General features: G+C 37.0%; 1 protein-coding gene across 4 annotated transcripts; it reads right to left on the reverse strand.

Annotated features, from left to right (window-relative positions):
• LOC132154942 (microtubule-associated serine/threonine-protein kinase 3-like) lies at positions 1 to 23,947 on the reverse strand. Of its 4 annotated transcripts, XM_059563681.1 has the most exons (27): positions 23,821 to 23,947; positions 21,605 to 21,636; positions 18,793 to 18,869; positions 18,482 to 18,551; positions 17,352 to 17,427; positions 15,966 to 16,117; positions 14,945 to 15,020; positions 14,554 to 14,763; positions 12,563 to 12,664; positions 12,140 to 12,272; positions 11,951 to 12,015; positions 11,118 to 11,203; positions 10,410 to 10,618; positions 10,137 to 10,275; positions 9,916 to 10,048; positions 8,872 to 9,037; positions 8,513 to 8,614; positions 8,040 to 8,162; positions 7,853 to 7,956; positions 7,561 to 7,736; positions 6,459 to 6,577; positions 6,159 to 6,356; positions 5,676 to 5,902; positions 4,869 to 4,991; positions 4,650 to 4,786; positions 4,391 to 4,569; positions 1 to 2,045 (listed from the first exon to the last, which is right to left on the reverse strand). In XM_059563681.1, exons 1-27 carry the CDS (start codon positions 23,857 to 23,859, stop codon positions 1,246 to 1,248), a joined length of 4,053 nt encoding a protein of 1,350 aa, XP_059419664.1. In that variant the 5' UTR covers positions 23,860 to 23,947; the 3' UTR covers positions 1 to 1,245. The 4 variants fall into 4 exon arrangements, with proteins under 4 accessions (XP_059419664.1, XP_059419663.1, XP_059419662.1 ...); XM_059563680.1 differs by lacking the exons at positions 21,605 to 21,636; positions 23,821 to 23,947 and adding an exon at positions 20,439 to 21,022 and having other exon boundaries at positions 6,159 to 6,353; XM_059563679.1 differs by lacking the exons at positions 21,605 to 21,636; positions 23,821 to 23,947 and adding an exon at positions 20,439 to 21,020.
• Positions 23,948 to 25,793: the final 1,846 nt, after the last annotated feature.

Here is a 25,793-nt window from a genome sequence, read left to right on the forward strand (position 1 = left end):
GCAAAATGAATATTAGTCAAAATATAATAACTACATTTTGTTGACCACTCAGACATTATATGACTTCATATGACAATATTACTGATATTTATGATTTGAGACTGAAAAAAAACAACAGCAACCTCGGCAGGACCACACATGTGCAAATTGTCAAAAAGCGATCCTACTGTATGACCTTTCTATTCCCGTCCCGTATAAAACAAATGTAATAAATAATTCTTTCAAAATCTATAAAAGTTCATTGTGCTACCTTGTAACTCAAATTCTTAAAGGGATAGTCAACCCAAAAATGAAAATTGTCATCATTTATTCACACTTACATCGACTCGTTTCAAACCTGTATGAATTTCTTTGGTGGAACACAAATGTCAACAATATCTTGAAGGGAAACTCCACCCCAAAATGAACATTTTGTCTTTAATCACTTACCCCCATGTTGTTCCAAACCCATAAGGCTTCGTTCGTCTTCGGAACACAATTTAAGATATTTTGGATGAAAACTGTGAGGCTTGTGACTTTCCCATAGACTGCCAAGTAAGTTACACTGTCAAGGTCCAGAAAAGTATAAAAGGTGTGATCAGAATAGTCCATCTGACATCAGTGGTTCAACTGTAACATTATGAAGTTATGAGAATACTTTTTGTATGCGAATAAAACAAAAATAACGACTTTATTCAACAATTTGTCTCCTCCGTGTCTCCTCATTTTGAAGAATCTGAGCAATACGCAGTATTTTCGCCGCTTCATAACGTTACGGTTGAACCATTGATGGCAGATGGACTATTCTGATGATGTCTTTCATACTTTTTTGGACCTTGACAATGAAATTTACCTTGCAGTCTATGGGACAGTCACAAGCCTCCCAATTTTCATCCAAAATATCTTCAATAAGTGATTAATGACTAAAAACAATATATTTTGGGGTAGAGTATCCCTTTAAGACAGCTTTTGTCCATAAACTGTGAGTCAATGGGGCCAAAACAACACCGAGACACTTTTCCAAACATCATCTTTTATGTTCCACAGTAAAGTAGGTTACACAGGTTTGCAACGACATGAGGCTGAAAAAAATGGCAGAATTTTGATCCCATTAAAAGACAGTTTGGCAGGTAAATGACTTCTAATTCACAAATAAATGACACTAAACAAAGACTTTCTACACCCCCCCTTTCTCTGATTATGATTTAAATGATAATGGAAGCACCCGTACATCGGAGTCTCACAGTTTTCTGGGCTTTTCTAAGGCTAACACTTATCCTCTGGTTTCTTCTGTTCTTTTCGCTTAGATCCAAGCTCATCGGTCGTCCTCGCTGAAGTTTGGGAGCTTCCCTCCACCGGTGTTGTACTGCTCCATGCCGCTCTGAAACATGGATGAGATGGCACTGGTGTAGATGTTGTGGCCTCCTTGTCATCGGAGTTATCAAAGCTGCCCTCCTGAACAGCTTCCTGCTTTTTAAATGAATCTCTTCTCTCAGACAAGTTTAGCTTCCTCATCACCGCACCGCCGGAGTCCCTCACTCTCTGGCCAGCCAGGTACAACCCTTGTCTAGCATGATCACCGACACACACAAAACCTGAGGCAATGTCACTAGTTTGGAACTCGAGTCCCTCAGCTTCACTCTGGGGATCTTCCACAGTGTGTCTTCGAGTGGAGAAATCCTTTTTGTCTCCATGTTGGGCACGGGAAGGCCACTCAGATGACTGAACCCTGTTAAGCAGTGGCGAACGGGGTGATTCTGCGCTTCGTGGACACACCGTCTGTCTCACAATGGTTGGCGGGGACATCATCTTATTATGAAACGAGTGGAGGCTTTTAGGAAATCCAGCGAGGGAAGATGGAGAACACTGAGGAGACAGAGGCTGTGAGGAGGGATTGCAGGCGAGGGGAGAGGGGGGAATACTGTTGGAGGACTTGCAGCGGCCTGATTTGCTATAGTGGAGGCCAATCTTGGATCCCAAAACATGGAGAGAACTTGGTCGATTTTGAGGAATGGGTGAATTCGGAGAGCTTGAGCAGGGTGAGGAACTCTGTGGAGAGTTTGAATCTGTGGAGAGAATACAAGCAATGCCAATCACTTATGAACTATTCAAAAACATCAATAGGGAAGTCTTTTTTTTTTCATCAGTAGATGAATGCATCAAATTGATCAAATTCATGTGTCCCTGCTGAATAAAAGCATAAATTTCTTTCAAAACAACCCCAAACCTTTTGAACGGTAGTGTAAATCAAATGACACACAACAGTGTCCGTGATGAAGAAAAATAATTTAAAACACACGTACCAATTTCTGTACTGTTTGTATTAAAGGTATAGTTCCCTTTCAAATTAAATTTTGGTATGTTTTAGCTTACCTCAAGGACATCCAAGATGTAGGTTTCTTTCTTTCCGCAGTATTTCCCATTTTGATATTTTTAGGTCAAACCGTTCTTGTCTGTGACTCATATAATGGAGGTCTATGGTCACCACCTCAAAGAGCATGCACAGAGAAGTCTAAATTAAACAATTCCCCATCGTAAGTAAACATTGATGACCTAAGACACGAAACGAGCGGTTTGTGTAAGAAAACGAACAGTATTTATATCGTTTTTACCTCTTGTTCACAACCACGTCCAACTGACCTGAGTGCGTGAGTGCTTCCTGATGTGACGTGCGCGCGCGCTCTGGCTTAGTCTGCGCAAGCGCGGAAAGCGCCGGAAGTGATCTCTTGCACGTGTACGTCACTCATTGTTTACTACATGATACACCACCAATCTGCACTGTCTGAAATATAATGAGATTATATTTCCGAACTGAAAAGAACGGTTTGTCCTAAAAATATCAAAATGGGAAATACTGCGGAAACAAAGAAACCTACATCTTGGATGCCCTTGAGGTAAGCTAAAACTTATCAAAATTTAATTTCAAAGTGAGCCATCCCTTTAATGTCAAAGACTATAGAATATCCAAGACATGTCACTCGTATAGTTTTGAATGGGGAAAAATCATAGACTGTATAAAAACATGGACGTAGTGTCAGTGCTGTCACCTGTAGACTCCTGAAGTGTTTTTGAAGCACCAAGTATGCAGAGTGGGCCGTCGCCATCTTGACAGCATGTCACCGCGCAACTCTCAGACAATCGAAAATGGGCAAAAAGGCGGGAGCTGGTTGCTGAAGCCACACCCACCTAGCACGACGGCAGTGTCAGCAGCGGCAATCCACCTATCACTCAAGTGACCACGCCCTTAATTATGCAGAGCTTTAAGTCTTAATATAATTTAAATGGATGAGTTATAAAAAAATTCACCCCCTCACAGTTGTCATGAAAGGCAAAATAAGCTATATAGACCAAAATAATTTTCTGAACCAGGCTGTAAACATGTTTTTTTCTGCTGTAAAGTTGGGCATTTTAACATGGGGAGTCTATGGGACTGACTCCCTTTTGCAGCCAGCCTCAAGCGGCTGATCAATGAATTGCAGTTTTAGTCACTTCCTTGTTGGCTTCACGAGAGAGAGCGGGAGGTTGCCGCTCTGGAAAAATGAAATGCCACTCAATCGCAGGAAGTCCCGCCTTTTGAATGAAAGAGCCAATCGGTAAAGTCAGAAACAGTCAGCACTCTGAGACGTGCTTTTAGGACTGCGTATGCACACTGGCTGATCTAGCCTGAGAAATAAGCTTTTTATAATGCTATTTGAGTAAAAGCAACAACATTTATGACACAGTTGTTGTCAGAAACTTAATGAACAGTTTTGGAGAATTTGATGTTTCCCCATTCAAAGAGATAGGAGCTGCACTTGGATGCGTTTCAAAGATGGCCGCCAAGTGACAAGACTTGTCTTAAAAGGACTTTGTTAATGTTAGTTTTATATGGTTTGAAAAAAAAAGTGAAATGTCATGAAGTTTAACCAACAAGTTAATAATAAGCACATTCTGCCTTACCTTATACTTTGAACAGTACTTTGAAAAGTTTAAAAGCAAATATCATGAATTATTTGTTATTAATTCATAAATAATAATTTCATAACCTGAACTAACATTGCCTTGTCATAATACAGGTCAAATAATCGGATTTAGAGAGACTTATTGATGTTGACACACAGTCATCATGAGGGTCTGCAGGGGTCCTCATATTATATCATTCAGTGAAAAAAAAGGTTTCCAAATATTATTGAGCCATGGGACAGTTTTGTTAATAAATAAAAATATCTTGCCAAACTCGACTCTAAAAAATGCTTTGAGTCAAATACGGACTAACCAAACTTTTGAGTTAAAAATTTCATTAAAAAGTTTTATTTAGTCCATATTTGACCTAAAGCTTCCTTCAACATGGAGTTATTATTTGAGGCATCTCTAATTACAAAGTGAAGCAAATAAGACTATATCTGACAGTGAGAGAGCGTCGGAGTCGTACCACATGACAGGTCTGGAACTGGGCTTCTGCTCGGGGTGTTGGGTCCAGGAGATAGGCTCAGCGTTGGAGAGTCCGACAGGCTGTCATTAGGCGAGTGCTGAAAACCCGCCGAGAAACTGCGACTGTTTTGAATCCCTGGACTGTGTTTAGGCAGCTTCTTCAAAAGGTTTCGCCGTTTACTAGAAAATTTAGGCTTCAATTACATTTTGGGATTCAATGAGTTTTAACTTAAATGTTCTAGAAGACACATATTTCCAACCTGTCTTGACCCTCTTTCCTTTTGCTCTTTTTGCTACGTCGTGCCATCTTCCCCTTTGAGGTGGTCTTTCTCGCAGGCCCAATTTTAATGGACGTATTCTCAAGAGGAGTCGTCTGCAGAGTCACTTTACTGCCACTCTACAAATGAAAAAATCAAGAAGTCAAGCATCTATTCCCAGTCCTTTTTTAAAAAGTGCACGGGCCGCCTTTAGAATCTCACCTTCAGCAGAAGCTCCACTACATCAGTGTGCACCAGACCCTGGATACACTCTCCATTCACATGAGTGATGAGGTCCCCAGCCCTCAGCCCGGCCTCGTGAGCAGGGCTGCCGTCTTCAACGCTCTAGATAAACGGCAACACATAAAAACACATGTGACAAGTGTCAAACCAATAAAATGTCTGTACACTAGGTTCTCAGTATGATTAACCATGGTGATGTACCAAAAATTTTTTTTACTGAAACTAAAATTAAAGTTTTCATTAGGCCGATTACATTTATGGCTTTCCTTGGGTAAAAAAAAAATGCTTTATGGTACATGACACTGTTTATATTTTATTGACATGTAATCGCTCAATCAGTGTTTCAACTGCAGGAACGAGACATTTCATCTTCTGATGTTCATTTTTGTTTATTTCATGGTATATCTAGCCAGAAAAAAGAAGACAGGATCGGTTCACGTGCTGCTTGAACGGAGGCAATCTTGCATGCCACATTTAAAAAGTATCAAATCCAAATTGTTTGAATTTCATTATAAAATTTACAGAATTTAAAGCTAAAACTAAAGCTTAGTGCGATTATCGGATGGTATGCAATACAAAATGAAGATAGTAAACTATGAATATTGTATTGAATATTGAACTTAGTGCTACAGTCCACACAGATGACATGTTCACCTGTTATAGCTTATCCATGTTGTGTCAACAAAATAGATACTGACATATCAAAACCGAAAATGTATTTATGGTGCATCGCTAGATGACCATGCAATAAAGTGGAATGATTTACACTGCATCCATAATACCTACCCAGACCATGTGGTGCACTTTGTAGACATCAGTATCACCCATGTACACCCGAATGGCACGGAGCGCAAAGCCATACTTCCTCCCAGAGCTGTGGATGACCACAGGAGGAAGAAGACGTCTTGCGCTGAGAGAGAGCTCTCGGTTGGGGGAGGAGTCCCGAGATGAAGGGTTGGATGAGAGGGAGTGTGAAGACATGGGGCTTGTCTGGAGCCCACCAGGGATGTCATCTATGACAATAATACAGAATCATATATAAGAGAAATGCCTCATAATTGCTGCAATATCCACATATTGGTATTAAATATGTGGATGTCAAGTCAGGTTTCGCTTTAAACTTCCTCAATAAGCTCTCTGTTCCTCTCGACTGTTCATTGTTCTCTTGAAACCACCTGCTTCACTTGTTTATTGTTGTAGCCACATGAATTTCAGTTGCCTTCAGTGAGATGGCATCACATGTTGGTGCATCGTCTACTTGAACTGTACCTGCTGTGACGATGAGGGAAAGGCCAGACACGGATGCAGACTTTGGGAGTTTGCATGTAAATGGTGAGCGTGGCTTCTCTGGGGTCTCCTGATGAAGCCCGAGGCGGTGCGAACTCTTGTGGTCCCTGCGATTAGGAGGTCTTGTTCCAGTGGAGTTGCTGCGCAGACGAATTCGCCGGAGATTTGAGACCAGACCTTCTAAAAAGAAACAAAAATGTAAGAAAACTCCATTTGAGAATGAGCACAAATCGCCCTTAAATTTCACCTAATATTCAAATAAAATCTGAATAAAAAGGTTACCCTCATCCTCAGGAAAAGCAAAGCGTGGCATGGCCTCAAGGCTCTGAGTGCTGTTCAGAATTAAAGGACTAGTGCCCCTCTCAGGCTGAGATGAACTGGAGGATGCTCTCGGCCTCTGACTGCATGAAAAGAGATCAAATTAGACTTTAGGCAACATTTTGAAAATGACATATATACACATATATATCTAGGGTGGCCATATGCGCCGTTCATACGGGACACGTCCCGGCCATTGTCTAAAACATCCAGAGCAGTTTGACCAATAACATGCAGGTACTGTACATAATCGACCAATTGTGGGGCTGCGTGTGAGAAGGTGAGATCTAGAGGGACGTGTTTGTTCGTTCGATTGACTTGAAGCGTCGCTGCGCACAGATCCAAATAAAACAAAGTGCGCCACAATGCTTCAAGTCAAACGAACGAACAAATACGTGAAAGCGATTTGAAAGCATAAGGAGCTGTCTGCTCTGCTCTTTATAGCACTCATGAATGTTACACAACTATCAACCCGCAAAGTGCAAAGCCAAAACCTGGATATTTTAGGCATTATTAAAATCCTGGCTGGGATGTGTCCCGTATGAACGGTGCATATGGCCACCCTATATATATCATACAACAATTATAAATTATTTGAACACCCTTTGGACACATTTAAATTCATTATATATATTAGGGGTTTTCTGTAAACATTTTCGGTACGGGCCTTACAGCATTGTTTTAACCACTGCACGAGTGGAACTTCATCAGAAACTTTTGATAAGAAACAAAGTCTAATCTTTCAAATTACGTCCTATTTTTCAGGAAATTTTAACAATAAACACCGTTTTGACGCTCTTTGATGTAAATGAGTGACAGATTGTATAAACGCTGTATAAGAAAAAGTTTTTTTACATTTTAGTTAACAATAGCAGCATTGATCGTCACAAGAGCTAATCAATTTTGAAACAATATTTATTTGATCTTATCATTCCAATGTGATAAATTAACCTGAAGTAGAGTTCATCATATTTTTTTACTATTACATCATTCTTTGCAAGCTCATCCAGGTATATGCTGCAGAAAAGTTTTTTTGTGTGTGTTAGTAGTACTCTTCTTTACTTACCCGCCCCTGTGGGAATCCTGCTTCCTGTCGCTAGATGGAAGCTGTCTGGGGGTTTCTACTGGAGAAAGCATTGAATGACCATCCCACCGGTCCTCCTTCTCCTCGCTGCAGCTGCGCTCAGAGGAGGACAGGCTCAAGTTGGAGGGAGAAGACAGCTGCTCGGAGCTACTGTACACCTGATTCATATGACAAAAACAAGTCATGACCTGCTCCTTACTGTGTTAAATGCCTCAGTCTGTCTGAGTGACTGGCATCTCTAGAAGATAACATTGTGCACATTCTTCTCTTTCACCTGGCTGAAGCGATGCGAGCAGGAAGAGAACTTGATCTCCTGATAAGATTCATCATCGTTTGTCTCATCGTCCTCCTCAGAGTGGTGGTAACGGTCAGAACGTGCTGGACAGCAGATGAACAGAAGGTTCAGTTGCATCATATTTATGATTCAGAAAAAGTCATAAAATAGAAAGGGAGCCACCTACTGTCAAAGAAGCTTGTGTCTTCTTCAGTTTCAAGCTGTGGAATGAACTCTGCTTTCTGCCTTAACAGTCCACTCCAGTCCAGACCATGGAAGAAGATGTGATGTTTGACCTCTGCTGTCCCTCCTGTAGGTCATACCACACATGATTCAATGCCGACTGCATTATGGTGAATTTATCAAGTTCCTTAAATAGCAGTGTTGTTGTTGTTGATTAAAAACTGTTATGAAACAAAATTAGTTGCAATGGCAACATTTCTAGTTTATTTAAGCTTTTAAAAAAGTACAAAAATTACTAAAACTGAAAAAAAAAATAAAAAAAATAAATATAAAAAAAAATATTTATTTAGATCTAAAAAACCTAAGCTGATTGTAAAATAAAAACCATAAAAGATTCAAGAAAAAAAAAATCTTAATAATAAATAATAATAGCATATACATAATAATAAATTAAAACTAAACAGGTAAAACACCCACCAGCTCCCAAGCGCTCTTTGGGACTTTGTCTCAGTAGTTTTGTGATGAGGTCTTGAGATTCAAGAGTTAATGCATCATCACCCTCTGGCCACTCAATTTCATCTACGGAGTGAGAGGGATGCAGACACATGCACACAACATTAATAGCATAAAGTAGAATTTTACATTCCCGGTAGAGCACTGAAAGCAGGCCGTATCAAAAGAGCCCACTCCAAAGTCTATGATATTCTGATGCTTAGATACAGCTCTGGTCTCTTCTGCAATGTAGGGCAATGGGAACCTTTTCCACTCGTTTTATCATCCAGTAGGCAGAAATCATTTCAATCATGACTGAATTCTTAAAACCACTTCATCCTTACCACTGACCACCTGGCCAAAGAGCTCTTCTGGCGTGTCTCCAAAGAAAGGCACACAGCCCACCAGGAACTCATACAGGATAATGCCCATGGCCCACCAATCCACAGGCTTCCCATAACCTTGCCTCAGGATCACCTCTGGTGCAATGTACTCTGGAGTACCACAGACCTAGAAAACAGGAGGAAAATTTCACCCAAAATGGGAAATGTTGTAATGATTTACTAACCCTCATGTTCCTTCACCTCTGTATTTCCTTTCTTCCGTGAAACACAAAATATGTCAGAATGCCAGAGCATCATTTTACCATACAAAAAAGTGAATGGTAATTTTTACTGGCACCATACAAGTAAAAAAAAACAAAAAGAGAAAACAAAAGAAAACCTTAGTTTGAACTTTTCTGAAGCCATTTAAAGCCAGTGTGGAAAAACAACTAAATGTAACTCATTATTTGCTCAATATTACAGTATTGCATTGTTACAATATTAGTGAATAAAGACAATGACAGCTATTAATGAAATATTACACAAAGTTCATTTCTCACACAAAGCTATCATATGGTTTCTAAAAAATGTTGCCATTTTGTCCTTTCTGGAACTTTGTAGTAATAAAATTTAAATAATATACATACTTAATTTAGATCATTATTTGCTCAAATCTTCCATTCTCATTAACCAAATCTCATTTTAAATCACATTTTTTTTCATCGTGGAATTTGGCGGTAAAATATGAATTAATACATAAGTCATTATTTGCTCAAAAATATTTGTTTCTGTGTAACTCTTACATGTCAGTTTATCTTGTTGTTTTGCCCTGTTAGGAAATTGCCAGTAAAAAAAAAAAAAAAAAAAGAATATAAATAATAATAATAATAATAATAATAAAATAGTATGCTGCTCTGACATGTTGCCTAACATTGCCTTTTTGTTTTATGGAAGAAAAAAAGAAAAGAAACAAAATGTGTGGTAGAAATTATGTGAATAAATGAAGACAAAACTAGTCCTTTAGTGTGAAAGTATTTGGTGTGCTGAATGTACAGGCAGACTGACCTGTTTATCAGTGAACTCCCGTGTGTCTTTCTCCATGTGTTCTTCATACAGGTTTGTGGTCATATTCATTAAACCGATTTTAGACAAACCGAAGTCAGTCAGTTTAATGTGCCCCATTGATGTAATAAGCAAGCTGAAGACAGGGAACAAGCACAGTGAATGCAATATTTACTGGATGTGGAGTCATGCATAACTGCAGGATTACATCGAGGTGCTCTTACTTATCAGGTTTGAGATCCCTGTGCACAATGCCATAATTATGAAGATACTCTAGTGCCAGAACAGTCTCTGCAAAGTACATTCTGGTCATGTCCACCGGCAAGGGACCAATATTCTTCAGCAAATTTGCACAGTCTCCACCTGCAAAGACAATTTCATATTAAAACATTACATCTGCAGACTCACGACAGTATACATGAGGAATGATGCATGTGTGTGTCATAAAATGAGATCAAGGAACATATCTGTAAGAACACATCACTCCTCTGACTCACCCTCCACATACTCCATGACCATGCAGAGGTGCCGTCGTGTCTCAAAGGAACAGAACATGCTGACCACAAAAGGGTTCTCTGCAAACGTCAGGATGTCTCGTTCCACAAACACCTGCTGGATCTGGTTCCTCAGGATCAAGTTCTGCCGGTTGATCTTCTTCATGGCAAACCGCTGCCGTGTCCCGCGATGCCTTACTAGGTACACGGCCCTGTGAGTCAACGCTCAAATCAGGATCAAAGCCGATTGATATTCTCAAGTCTGGAGTCCACCACACAACTTTCAAAATCTAAACATTTTTCAAATCAGACACTTCTTGGCTTTCTAAATTTTTAGAGAGAGAATCTGGGCATCATATAATAAATGACACAATCAGACTTCGAAGTCATTGCTAACACAACAAACAGAAACATGCACAGAAACAAGACAAATGAATTAAAAAAAAAAAAATTTAATAGTCTCAAAATATCAACCATGTTTGTTATCTTCTGACTGGATGGGATCATCGTCTGGAGCCAAAAACTGGGTGTCTTTACCCATCATAAACAATGTCATTTTCTAACTGTTCAAAATCTGCAGACTTGCAAAACTCTAGATGACTGTTGTGTTAGTGTATTCCAGCCTTTCGTCAACTGGTGACCTAAATATAAGTGATTATAAAACAGTCTATTCCTTTTTTTTAAAGTAAAAAGCAATAAGTGTGAGCTCACCCATAAGCCCCATTGCTGATGAGCTTTATAGTCTCAAAATCTCTTTCCAGAGGTTTTCTTCGAGGTGTTGTGGTTCCAGGACGAGTCTAGGACACAAAATATGAACTCTCAAGAACAGAACAATACAACATCTATTTGATCGAAATTCATAATTCACAAGGTTAAAAAGCCAACCTAAACATTTATATGCATGTACACTACCATTCAAAGGTTTGGGGTCAGTAAGATTATTTTTTTTTTTCAATGCAATGCATTTTTTTAATGCATCTTTGCTGAATAAAGGTAAATATATTTATAATGTAACAAATGATTGATTTCTGCTCTTTTGAACAGTTTATTCAAAGAATCCTTAAAGTTATTTTAAAATGTAAAAATATTTGAAAATATTGCATTTTTTTTGCCTTTAGCCTTGATGAGCACTAGAGACTTTTCTTTCTTATGGCCTAACTTGTGAACGGTATCTTATATCAGATTTTTAATATCACCCATCCAATCTCAATTTAAAGTGCCAGAGTATCAGAATCTGTAGTTGTTTTGATAGCAGACTTTAGCAAAGTAAATATTAAAAATAAAAAATATTTTTAATATTTATTTACTTTTAATATTTAAGTTTACTACATACATATGGGTTGAATTTGTACCAATATTACTGTAATACACAGTAGTAATTTCATTTTACAGCTATACAAAATTATTTAAACTGAAACAGTTTGCACCTAGACTGGGAAAGAGATTTAGAGCTTGAAATTCTTGGAAAGAGAAGTATGAGACCTCCAGCGGGGTGGAGAAGCAACCCTTTTAAGATTTTGTCAAGCCTTGATTTATTCTCTTACCTCTGCAGTGTCATCCAGTTCTCTGCTTGGGCTGCCCGAGTTGTTGTGCTCAAGCTGCACCATGTCTGAACCCAAAGACAAGAGGAAAATCAATCACTAGTTTGCCTAAGGCTAAGATTTAATAACCCTTTACAACATAGACAAAAATGTATAATTTAAGGGTGGGTGCTAGATAAATCATAATTATACCCTCCAGGGGGTCTCGAGTGAGACCCAGTTGGCTGATGATGTATCGGGGGATGTCAGTCTTGATGCCCTGGTCAACTTTTGCATGGTCTTCTGCAACTTCAAGACGCTGATAAAACTCTTCAGGGTCAAACTCCTGATGGTTAATAGAAACATGTTATGTCCGCATTACATAAATGGCATTAGATTGAGTCTTCACACAGTAATTCATTACAAAAGGAAGATTAATAGGTAACAGTTGGTTTTCAAAATGTTATGGAACCCTGCGGGGAAATAAATTCAATTTAAACCCTCACCATTCTGCTGAGATTTTATTTGAATTTGCCTATCAGTACCCAGTAAGCAGACATTATTAAAGCTGTAGCCCTCTGAAGTTAAATGTGACAAATATAATTTCTTCCTAATACAGAATCACAATGTTTTTACCAGACATTCCAGTAGTCTTGCTGGTCTGGAAATAATGATGAGAATCTTCTTCACGAGTGCAGCAATAACAGTCACTTCCTCACTCTCAGAGCGCTCATATGCCTGTGGTTGAAAAACACAACAAAGAAAACCCCTGTCATTTGCCAATGCAAATAAACTTTACGAGCACAAAACAAAACAACCTTCATTTTTGCATGAAGTTTAGTAGATATTACCATGAGTCAGATCTCAAATGGTAAAAGTTGCAGAAATAAGTGACCCGGTTCACTGTGACAGAGCAAGACCATAAAAACCCCTCAAGCCCCTAATGACATTTAAGACAAACAAGTCATTTAACAGCAATAGTTCACCCAACAATTACATATTTGTCATTTTCAATTCACCCTCATGTCATTCCAAACCTGTATGTCAGCATTTGAAACTATGAAGAATTTTCATGCGACTCTTTTCCATTGAACAAACCAAAACCTGCCATCAGCAAGCACCCTGGAAAGATAGATGGAATTTGTTGCACCAAAACCTGTTTCCTCTTTCTTAATTTGATCAGCCTCTTCCTTCATTTTGCAATTCATGACTTCAGAAGCATGGAGCAAAAGCTCCTCAGGGAGACAACACAGTCTCTCACTTGCCCTCATTAACCATCCTTCCCTCCAGTGTTAACATGACTGCCTGAGCACACAAACACATCAGACCAGCGTTCATTACTGCTATTCTCTCTTCAGCCTCTTTCCAGAAAAACAACAGTTTTCATCATAGATACATGTTTTCATCAATCGAAGATACCGTATTGTTTCAATACAGCAGTTTTCTGAATGTCATTTTCTGAGGGAATATGACAAGAACAGTGCTTACTAAAAGAATAACTCAGGACTTCAGGGGCCTTACATCTGGAGCCATAAGCCAGTAATCATTCAGTAATAATGCTTTTATAAAAAAGATGGGTTGTGGCAGTATAAGTGATTCAGCTGAGAGTTGGAAAGAGAGCATTAAACCACCCATCATGAACTACAGCACGGTCGTGATGTTGCAAACAAGGGATGTCCGATGTCAAATGTACTATGTCGAAACTAGCATAGAAAGGAAGCTACTTTTGAAGACACACAATTTGTGCACATGCTCCGTGTCCCAAACCTAACACACAAGCCATGCTGAATTATGTAGCTAAAACTGATCAAATAATAACATTGACCAAAGAATACAAAACTTTTCATGGCTTTTGGCTGGATACATTCAATAAATGTAATAAACTCTCTAGACAATTAACCCAAGTCAAACTCCAACAGCATGGGTGAAATATGTGTGATTTTAAATTTATCATCATTTTGAAGATCCTCGATATTTTTTACTTGATTTATTTTAATATTTAAGTATTGAGTTATTATTGTGTATCTTATGCTCACCAGGGTTCCATTTAATTGATCAAAAATACAGAAAACAAAACGGTAATATTGTGCAATATTATTACAACTTAAAGAAATGTGTTTCATTTAAAATATATTTGAATTAAAATAGCTGACTTTACATGTTTCACACAATCCTTCAGGAATCATTCTAATATGCTGATTTGGTGCTCAAGAAACATTTCTTATAAATGTTGAAAAAAGTTGTTTTATATTTTTTCTAAAAACTGTTCTTGAATAGAAAGTTCAAATTAACTGCAATTATTTGACATAGAACTTTTTAGTAACATTATATATAAGTCTTTACGTTCACTTTGGGTCAATTTAATGTGATTTTGTTGAACAGAATTACTAATTTCTAAAAAATAAAAAAAAAAACAACAGCGAAGATTTGAACAGCGGGGTACTGCACTGCTTGAATATATTTTCATTAAACCGTTTAAGAATTTTTAAACTTCTGGTCTCTTGACATGAATTCTTTGCAAACTGGATCCAAGTAAATGAATCATTTAGAATCATATGCAAATGTCCATGTTACAATACAAAATCTGTAATTTGTCAATTCATTACAGGTATGGAATATGTTTCTACCTCATGTAGGAAATTGTCTAATTTTTCCTGAAGTTCCACAAAGTAGCAAGATGTGATGAGCCCCTTTCTGGACTTCTCCAGACAGTCTCGGACGAGCTCGAACAGCTGGTGTTGAATGAAGCCCAGCACTCCATCAGCAAGAGGAGGAGCGCTGTCCGGGGAGTAGTCTGCAATCACTGCCAGCAAACGCCCCTCCATCTGAGCTGTAGCCTGCAAGAGGGATAAAACACTGTGAGAATGCGTAGGTGACCATTGTCGTTTGTTTTGTTTGGACCAAGCAGGCCATCAATTTTCCCACAGCCACAATTTAGACAAAGCAAACAACATGTGATGACATGACGTGGCATCCACATCCATGATGAACTACATTTAAATGTCAGAGTTCAATTACCTTTGGAAACCGTTCTTTGTAGACGTGATTCATCATCACAATCTCGTTATCAAAAGAGCCACATGTCCGCCCAGGGCTACAAAACAAAACAATACTCCAGTTACATCTATCTACTTTTCTTATTTTATGCAAACAAATAACATTAAAAGGAATAATTTACTTCAGAATGAAAATTTACTCGCCCACATTTCATTACAAACCCTGTCCATGACTGACTGACTTCTGACAAACACAAAAGAACTGTGAAGGTCTTGGTATATATATATATATATATATATATATATATATATATATATATATATATATATATATATATATATATATATATATATATATATATATATATATACACACACACACACTACCAAAGTATATAAATAATACTAAAATAAAAATATTGTGCAGTATATTTGAAGTCTCCGGAGACCTTCTGATAACTTTGTGTGAGGAAAAGGACCACAATTTTTTACATTTTTGCCTCCTTTTTGAATCTTCAATGCCCATTCATTGTAATTACATGAAAAACTGTCTTCCAAAATTCCCCTTTTTGTGTTCCCTTTTTTTGGAAAAGCATAAAGGTGAAGAAATGAAAGATAAATATTTATCCAAGTAAACTCACTAAAGCAGTATAATTTTATTGGGTCATATTTCTGATTTTTTTTACAGTTTAAAATTAATCATTGTTTAGAACATAAAATCTGTATAGATTAGCCATGCCAAATGTGTCAGGCAGAGTGGATTGTTAAGCATTAGCTAATTAAAATATGCTGTTTGCAAACTTTTTCCCATCACTGTATAAACGCAAGTAAGTGAGTTTCATTCTAAAAACTTTTTTTTTTTCATTCTTATTCACTTGGTATCAAGAAATTCAAGAGTTACAATTGAAATTTCACATTTTCTAAGCCAGCAAACATACTTCAGCAGCTATCTGAATTGCAATATCTCTATGAAAATGCTGCATTTCAAATATTAGCTTAAGTTTTCTAAAGCTTGTTGTTTTTCTCTACATCAAACAAGAGACCTAAGACTCCGTGAGCGAGGACGGAAATGCGAGGGCTGTCCATCCTCATCTGCCACACTCTCTGAGCTCCTGAAATGCTTGAAGAGGCGACGGAGGTCGTCTGGGGTGGGATGGGAGGGAAGCTGGTGCAGGAGCTCCTGTGAGGAGGAAGACTAGTGCAGAAGAAAGAGCAGGAGACAGAGAAACATAGCCAGATTCAGACAACAAATCACATTTAAATAATATTATGGATGTGTAAAAATTTAACAACAGTTGTTTAGCAATAGTCTGCATAGCAAGGCGGGGCAGGTGTGCTCACTGCTCAGATTGCATGAAACACAAGTGGTGAGCATCTGACAGTCTAAAGCTGCTTATTAGGGTGTGAAATTATGCAAGACAACTACAGGACGGGACACTTTCCATTCTCGTCTGTGGTATAGATGGTAATTTAAGACTGACAATCTCGGGAAAGGAGAATGAGCAGAAGGGCACATGACAGGACCAGTGCTGGGAGGAGGAAACCAGAGAAACCAGAGACTTTATTCCCTCTGAATAAAGTCTCCACTGACACTGGCTCAATAGGACATTGTTAAACAAGGCTGACCTCATCGCATGAGCAATGAATGGCCATGTATCATTTCAAAACAGAGAAAGGGGCTAATGTTTTTATTTTTTTTTTTTACGATTTCCTTGAAAATAAATCAGTGAAACTAATCAATTTCCACTAGTGAGCATTACCCACAATGGCCAAACCTGTTGTTAAATAACTACAGGTTAAATAACAAATGGCATGACCAATGGAATTCTATGAATTCCAAGGCTATTTTCATGGCCAGAACAGGGTTTAATCAGTTCAGATTATGTAAATAAAATTACTAAATATATTTAAAAGGGGATAAAGGTTACCAATTACAATTATGATTTTATCATAGTTTTATAGAGAGCAATAAAATCATTAAATCATTCAATAGCCAATTAAATCATTTAGAGCAGAACTTATCATCAAAAAGTGTATATTCATTATCAAAAATCCCCATCCTTTTCCATGATTTTTTTAATGTTATTTATTTTTATGACCTTTTTTTTAGGAATGGAAATCACCACTTCTCCACAATTCAGACCCTGAATACATCAACACTAAGGTGCATCAATATTAATAAAGAAATTAAGCATGCTGTATACTTGTTACTCTTTTTCAACTAGCTGCACTAGTACTGCTCTTAGCGTGCACTCCAAAAGCTAAATCAAACAATCTACAAATAACACAGTTAATATATGATGATTTAAACTCATCTGATTGCATTGTTTGATTATAAAAGATAAACACTGCAGATGAACCGGACTGGTGGCTCAAGAAAAGGAAAGCAAAGAGGGTCTATGCAGAATAACTGAGATGGGCCCACTCACTGAAACAGCAGAACTGGGTGGATTGGTTCCATATCCAGAGGAGACCGATGCTACAGACCACCTTCGCGTGTCTGGTCTAAAATAGGGCAGAGATATAAGAAGACATGACGGTGAAGACATGATCTCCATTCAGATATTTATCCAAACCATCAAAATGCAGGTAATTTTAAAAATTATTTAATCAGCCATGAATGAAAAACTGAAAACCTAGTACTATCAAAAGTTTGGGGTCACAAGATTATTAATTGTTTTTTTTTAATTATCTTATGTTCATCAAGGCTGCATTTATTTGATCAAAATACATTAAATACTGAAATATAGGGAAATAATACCAAAATTTTAAATAACTGCTCTTTATTCTAATATATTTTAAAATTTATTTTTTTCCTGTGATGCCAAAACTGAATTTTCAGCATCATTCCTCCAGTCTTCAGAGTCACATGATCCTTCAGAAATCATTCTAATATGTTGATCTGCTGCTCAAGAAACTTTTCTTATTATCATCAAGTTTATTAGTTGTGCTGCTTAATATTTTTGTGGAAACTGATATATTTTGAGGATCCTTTGATGAAGAGAAACATCATAACAACAGCATTTCTTTGAAATGGAAATCTATTATTATTTTTTATAACATTATAAATGTCTTTATTGCAATTAAAAGTATTAATTTCTTCTTTTTTTTAAAGACTCCCAAACCCCTTTTGTATGATAGTCGATATAAAAGATAGATTTACATGATTTACAAGTTTGTATGCATTAAAAATAGACTAATAACTAAAATAACTAATAACTGACTGATAGAAAAGGTAAATAAAATATCAAAACGTTAAAAACAAACTTCACTTCTTTCAAGAACTTAAATGACCTTTACCCACTCATATCATTAGTTTACAAATAGATGCATGCTTTCAGGGCACATTAAACACAACCAAAAACAACTCATTCCATCTTCATTGAGGGGTACAAGAAAGCTGATAGGGTCTCATCATTACAAGCAGCCTTGAGGGCAGCTGCAGCAAACGCAGAAACCTATTGGCCAGCTAGAAACCTTTCCACTCAATCCTCGCTTTTATACCACCATTATGAAAGGGCAGATATAAGATATAACACAAATGACTAATGTGAATTACCTCCGTATGAATGGAAAATTGACCGAAGGACTGCTGGAGACATTTCTGGGACTGTCTAGCGGACTGCTGCCTGTAGAAAACACACCTTCTATGATCACATTATGGTTGATTTACAGAGTTATTGGATGTCAATGTGGCTTTGTATTGCCAGGCACTCTTTGCTGACAGAGCGTTACTGGCAGTGGCATTTCCAAACAGTGGGCTGAATGTGCAAGAAGGTTATGCTACCCGGTGTTTATCATCAAGCACAGTGTAAATCAAACATCATTATCATAATTGAGAGAGAAGCAAAAATCTGTAATTATAGCTACCAGATGGCAAAGGAAGGGGTGAGAGCGGTCTTGATAGAGTAGGTGAGGGAGCCAAACTCTTCCTCTTGTTCCGATTACTGTGGAAACAAAACACTTATTCTTGTTAAAGGAAAAAAAAAAATTCCAGTTTCACAATTTTCATTATTATAAAAAGCCATCTATAGGGATGGTCTGTTAATGTCTTTAGTACTGGAACACAACCTAAAGATTTGAGTTTACAAAAACATCAATCAACTGATTTTATGCAAAAACTCAATCAACATTGAATGTCTTCGGTTTCTTTGAACCGGCCTCTGTTCATTTATTAGATTGCAGAATAGTTAAGTTAAAATTGGTTTTAAAGGCTTTGAATTTAAAGGTAAACTCAGTAAGGTTTTGTTTATCTGGCTCTTATTCATCCCAATATTACCATAGTACCAGTGGTTTGGGGCTTTATACTGACACCTATTGGCCTGGATGCATTAAGGTTTTGTTTCATTCTATTTCTTCTATGTTTTTCAATTGCAGTTGAGCGGAGGCATTTTGACCTTCGTGCATTCACAACACTTCTTGCTCAGCGTATGGAAACTGCAGATCATCATTGATAGTTTTAAGAAGTAAACATGCTATAAGTATAAACAGTTGCCTACTCAAATGCATAACAAGACTGGTCATGTGACATCAACATGGCAGCACACACAAAGGGGCGACCCTCTCTATGCAAAATAAAAACTTTTTCTACAAAACGGATCATTTTTTACAATCTCATATGTTTAATGTGATACATTTTATACTGCACACATTTAGTGCACTGTTTATTACTTAATATGTAAACCTTTTTTATTAGCAAATTCTGCATTCAACATGTACATGCTTTTAAAATGCTTTTTCTTAAAAATCATTTAACACATCCCTGCTGAAAATAAAAAACATCTAAAACCAGCCTAAGCTGGTTGGCTGGTCGTCCAGCGTTGTCTTAGCTGGGCAGCAGGCTGGTTTTAGAGGGGTTTTTGGACACTTCTTTAGCTGGCCACCTTAAACCACCAACCAGAATAGGCTGATTTTAGCTTCTTTTTTTCCACCAGGGCATTTTGTTTGGCGTGTATTTAAAAAAAAACAAATAATAATAATACAAATAATAATAATCATATATATATATAATAAATAAACACACACAAAAAACTTGTTTGACCTCAATCCTCAATACCCTAACTTTTGACTACAGATAAACCTGCTATAGAACACAGTAACTATACTTTGTTGACAAAGACTTCAAAACGGACAAACCATACAGACAGTTAAGCTGTATATAAACATTATGTAAAGACTAGACAACAGAATATGATCATCCGCCGCCAACAGGACAATGAGCCGCAGACGCTCTGAACAAGGGCCACGTTTACTATCAGAACAAAACCGGGCTGGGTGGAAAAACAGTGGAGGCTGTCCACAACGAGATCGAGAAAGTTTAAGCAGATATTTTCTACTATCATAGTAGTTATATGGGAATTTCAAAGACCGATCTAGTTGATCAAGCACATTTCTCGCGGTTGCGCCTGTGGGTTTTTTCCAAGTTAATTTTACAGTAAGTTTTGCGGACCAACCTTGACGATTAATAATCAGTTAACACGGAACATATAGAGAAACATTATTAAACTCGTCGTTACCTCTTGGGTCGTTTGACTAAACCTCCTGGAACGAACTGACTTTTATAACTCGGACACACCGTCCAGTAATTCCGATCAGACATGATGTCGGTGTGCTCGTCGTCGTTGTCCCCGTAGTTAACAAATCCTGATACACCGCAGCATTGGCACGAGGAACAGCAGTGGAGTTTAATGTAATTCCCAGGCGAACTCCATGTCGACAGACTCCATTGCAAGCAGTACGGGGAATAGACAGAAAGTGCCTTAAGTAACGTTACAGCAGCGTGATGCCATCATCGCGTTATTTTCTCACAAATGACACACTGCCACATAGGTTTGGAAAATGCCATCGTCTGGTTATACTCAAGCCCTGTCACCTCCAAACGGATGCAGCTCTCGCGCTCAAAGGTACAGCAAACCCAACTGTGACGATTACAAGTTTAGGGCAACAATAAGAGAAAGGCGGTTGTGCGGAGTACAGGAAGTTGTCATAGAGTCTGACTGAAAGAAGGGGTCACTGTGCCGGGCAACTACTAAACTAAACCCGCCTCCTGTAACCTAGCGTGCAAACAGTGTCCCATACAGGTAAGCGCGTGTAATATGTTGGTGTTGAGGATAATGCCAAAAGTCCCAAACTTTCAGAAACCCTCCTCTGATGTGGCTTTAAGACTAATATTTATATAAGCGTGTGATATGGTAAATTAATAATGCCCCAATGCTAATGAATACTGTGTGGATGTAAATATTAGCCTAATATTAAATAAATTTGATAAAAATCTAATAAATAGCCTACTGATCGATAAAAACATTTCATATTACCAATAAAAATTTAACATGTAAAAATTAGGATGTTGCAAACAAATAAATAAATAACTCGATCTGTCCTGTTACTACAGTTTTTTTTCAGACAAATCTTATTTATGATGTTTTTATATAACCTTCTTTAATTATGATATCAAATATATTAGTTGTGCAAACGTGAATTTCATTTGCTTTGCATGCGCACTTTTTGAATGAATAAAAAATTATCAATGCAGACTTTTTGATTTTTTTATATTAGTACAAGATAAATACTAGAATTGTCAAAAGTGTAAGAAATGAATGAAAATTATATGAACACAAAATAACCTAAATGAAAGCTAAAAATGACTGACAAAATATTATACATGAGAAAGAAGCCTACTCACGTATTTCCTCTGCGTGGAAGGCTCAGTTCCTTCTGGAAAGTAATAAAGACTGGGTTAATTCAAATAACTGAAGTCACCCATAACATACCTAATACAGTTAGGCCTATGGACACAAATGGCCTGTTATGTTTTATCAGAGCATCTACCAAGCGTGTTTTAATGGAACCACAAATATTGCATTTAATATTGCATGAAAATAAAAAGCATGAGCAAGAGGAGCTTTGGATTTCAAGAGAATCAAATAAGATGGGGCAATTAGGTCATGATCTAACACAACTATAGTCAAACATTGAATTTTAAAGACTACATTTCTTTTCTTTGTGACAGTGCCTGTCAATTATTTAAAAGCTACAGGAGTTCTGAACCAGAAACAAATCTTCCAGTCCACCTAAAGCTCAATACTGAGGGAGAAACAAGTTTGATTTTGTATTTCTGGATCCAGTTTTAATACTGACTCTTGATTTAATGCTTATTAATCTTTAAGGTCCTAATTCATAATTAATATAATCAAATTCTACGCTATAACCTCACAGAATTCCTTGGTAGTTGCCAAGTTCCTAGCCAGTCCTGAAAACTGAAGCTTTAGTTAACTTAAGCTTCATAAAAAATAAATAAATACATAAATCCATTCTGTCAACAGATATAATACTGGTTTTACGTAATGATAAGTGTAAAACTCTAATAAACCTCTAAAACGTAAGTGCTATGTCTGACCAATAACTTTTGTGTCACTATGTTCTGTTTTGCACAATCACACACTTACGCACATGCAGTTGTGGATGATGCAGCAGCAAGAGACAGAAATTCAGGTTTACCTCTGTGTAACAGGTTAGACCTGACATGTGGCCCATTTTCTCATAACTAACTGCAGGCAAGGGGTGTTGTAAATGGTGTGAGCTGAAACACCATCACTTTTACCATGTCGAAATGAGCTACAGAAGTGAAATGTTGCAGATGTAGATTTTGTAATTCACTGTGTAATGTACAGGATTCATACACGAGGAAAGTCTCCATGTCTGGCTTCTAATGCTATTTTCATTCTCATTCATAATAATGAATACAAAGTATCATGCTGACCAGACAGGGAAGGCTGCAACTGCACCCACAAATAAACAAAATTAGTCATATAGACGTAGCTATAATGGAGACATTGCAGACTTCTTGTTTTGATATTGAGCTAGTTCTAAATATTTTAACCTAACAATACTATATCCCACATAATCCTAATCATAAAACCCAGGAATCCTTCTACATTTACTGCAAAATAACTATATTCATTTATTTTATACTGTTTTAACAAATGAGAAATTCCTTTAAAACATGTTGTGAGTTTTTGTCAGGTTCTGCTGCACTTCTGGGTACAAATTTGTCCCAAAATATGGTTCAGTCAGTACAGTACACACACACACACACACACACACACACACACAAACACACACACGTATAGATTACCATTTTGTATTTTTTATATATTATATAGTCTGTATTATATTTACCACTTGACATTAGTTTACACAGTTTGGGGGGAAATTGAAGAGTTCTAAATTGTTAATTGTTCATTTGTAACAGGCAAACGTTGTGTTAATTTATCATAATTTTTGGCCACATCTTAAAAAACAGGATTACACAGGCCTACTTAAAATGTTTTGATTCATTCACTCATCCGCCTCCTTTACAGTTTCACTTTCTTGTTTTCAGACAAATATAGCACAAAACACTTTTAGTGGAAAACCAGATCTATTTAGACATAGATTAAACACTTAATCGGGAGGGTAGTGCAAAAATAATAAGTAAAGGCAAGTCTTTCCATCATAAATGCTGTAATCACCATGGCAACTGCTGATGAAACGTCTGCTTCATCGAAACTTGCATAAAATCAACAGCTGTTGTTTTTGTAATATTGTAAGTATAAAAACACATATTCAATTAATTTTATATTGCATATTTGCAGGCTATATAATAAAAAAAAAAACATTTATTTCCAACACTCTGCACGTCAAAACAAGCCATTTCCAACGATTCTCAGTTCAATGTACGTAAACAAACGGATGAGAGAAGTCTGATGTAAGTTGCTGCAAAGATGCAACGATCGCTTTTCAAAACATATAATAAAACATACTGCTACTGATGAACCACTGAATGCATGTTGTTGAATGAGTAGAGATAAGGTCTCTTTATACTGAATAATACTGTGTGTATCGCTCATGCACTCTTACCTGCAGACCACGCCGCCTCAGTATGTTTGGCTCATCCATTATGAATGTATTTTGTGGCACTCCAGGTTAATTTTACCAATAGTGTAAGGATGAACATGAATGTCTTTCACACGTGAGATCAGCGAGCACACGGTCACCTGACTAGAGATTTGAGTGTGTCTGCTAGGAACCAATCAAATCACGAATCTGTACAATTAAGGCGGCAGCGAGTCATGAATCCGGTTGTGCTGAGGACTGAGCCTCTAGCCCTCTGGTGTTGCTCGCTTATTTTAGACCGGAAAAAAAATGTTTAGGAATTTTAAAAATTCCTACTTCATTGGAATGATACGAAAAGGACTTTTATGGTAGTCAAGATTTGAACCACAAAAATAAATAAATAAATACATAAATCGTGGACTTGATTCGAAAAAGATAAATGGTCTTTTGTTCAGAATCAGAATCAGAAGGAGCTTTATTGGCAAGTATGTTTACACACACATGGATTTTCCTTGGCGACAGGAGCTTCCAGTGCAGAACAAATTACGCACAGTGCAAACATACAAGATAGTGCATTGCACATAGAATTACACAGTAAATATGAAATAACACTAATATGAGAAAAACTGGGGAAAAAAGAATGCAGCACATGGAGAAATATATAGTAATATAGAAAAAAACACATAATTATTTAAATTAATGTACAGATATGTTATTTACAAGTGTGGCGTTTATGTAGTTTACAATATACGATTTCCAGATATTATGTAAAAAGGTGTCAGTTATGATGGACAGTATGTAGTTATGAACTTTTAAATTGTTCAGGCTATTCTGCTGATCAGTGCTATGTAGTGCAGATTTGAAGGTAACAGTTCAAAGAGAGAGTGTGCTGGGTGTGAGGGGTCCAAAGTGATTTATACCAATCCTTTTCCTCATTCTGGAGGTTTAAAGCTCTTTGAGGTTGGACAGGGGGAAACCAATACTCCTCTCAGCAGTCCTGACTGTCAGTTGTAGTCTCTTAATATCTGATTTGGTGGTTAAACCAAACCAGACAGTTATGGATGTACACAGGACAGACTCAATGGCCGAGTAGAATTGTTTCAGCAGCCCCTGTCTATAAACAACTAGAGAATTTATAAGCCTTTTATATAGAGCTGGAATCTAGTGGCTAAACCATGGAATTGGAGATTGGATTACATTGTATCTACTGAATTTTAACATGAAATACTGCCATAATTGAAAAGTAATATAATATATTAGAAAAACAATTGTATTATTTTCAGTGGGAAAATTTATCATAATTATTGCATAAATATTAATTAGTATCCTAAAATTATGGGAATTTAGGGAAATTATGGGAATCTCTGAATTTAAACATTCTTCGAAAAATTTGGGATAAATTAAATACACAAGTCAGCAAAATATATAACACTGTTCTAGTGGTTCTTGGATATTTTAAAAAGAAAATCTATATTGTGCCTTTAAGTGAAAACTGCCACTTGCAAAACTTTCGTATATTGTAGTTATAAATTCAGTATTGTCCCTTTCAATGTATTTGGTGCATACAGCATATTACTTGAGACTTTGTAAATTTGAAAGAAAACTTGATTTATGAAACAATTTTTTTTTTACATTTTGCTACAAAAACATTCCCATTTTCAGAATACTTGGATAAGTCATGGGATTTTGTCTGCTGATTGATTATTGTCTGTCACCAAGTGGCAACACAATGCTTTGATGTAACAATGCAACATTGATTGAAACAACATCACAACACAACATGAGTCGCTCTTTGTACCTGTCTGCTCTCCTTTTATGCTGGTTTCTGGCTTTTGTTTCATGTTCATGTTTTCATGTCTTTTATTTTTAAGCAGTGTAGTCATGGGCCCTGTCTAGAAATGTGATTCCCTTACCCTCATGTTATCTTTTCATTGGTTCTTTGTTTTTTTATGTCATGTTCTTGTTGGTTGTTTAAGTCATGTGTCCTGTCTCTCATT

This window comes from Carassius carassius, chromosome 12, assembly GCF_963082965.1.
Source record: "Carassius carassius chromosome 12, fCarCar2.1, whole genome shotgun sequence".
Classification (NCBI taxonomy): domain Eukaryota; kingdom Metazoa; phylum Chordata; class Actinopteri; order Cypriniformes; family Cyprinidae; genus Carassius; species Carassius carassius.

What these genes read in the sequence shown, in the direction of transcription:
- LOC132154942 (XM_059563679.1), bottom strand. Translation starts at nt 20,521, where the DNA reads ATGTCTGATCGGAATTACTGGACGGTGTGTCCGAGTTATAAAAGTCAG. An exon ending in GGGAGTTCACTGATAAACAG is followed by an intron (nt 9,038 to 9,915) that starts GTCAGTCTGCCT and finishes CCTGTTTTCTAG; the next exon opens with GTCTGTGGTACTCCAGAGTA. An exon ending in TAGTGGAGCTTCTGCTGAAG is followed by an intron (nt 4,787 to 4,868) that starts GTGAGATTCTAA and finishes TTTCATTTGTAG; the next exon opens with AGTGGCAGTAAAGTGACTCT.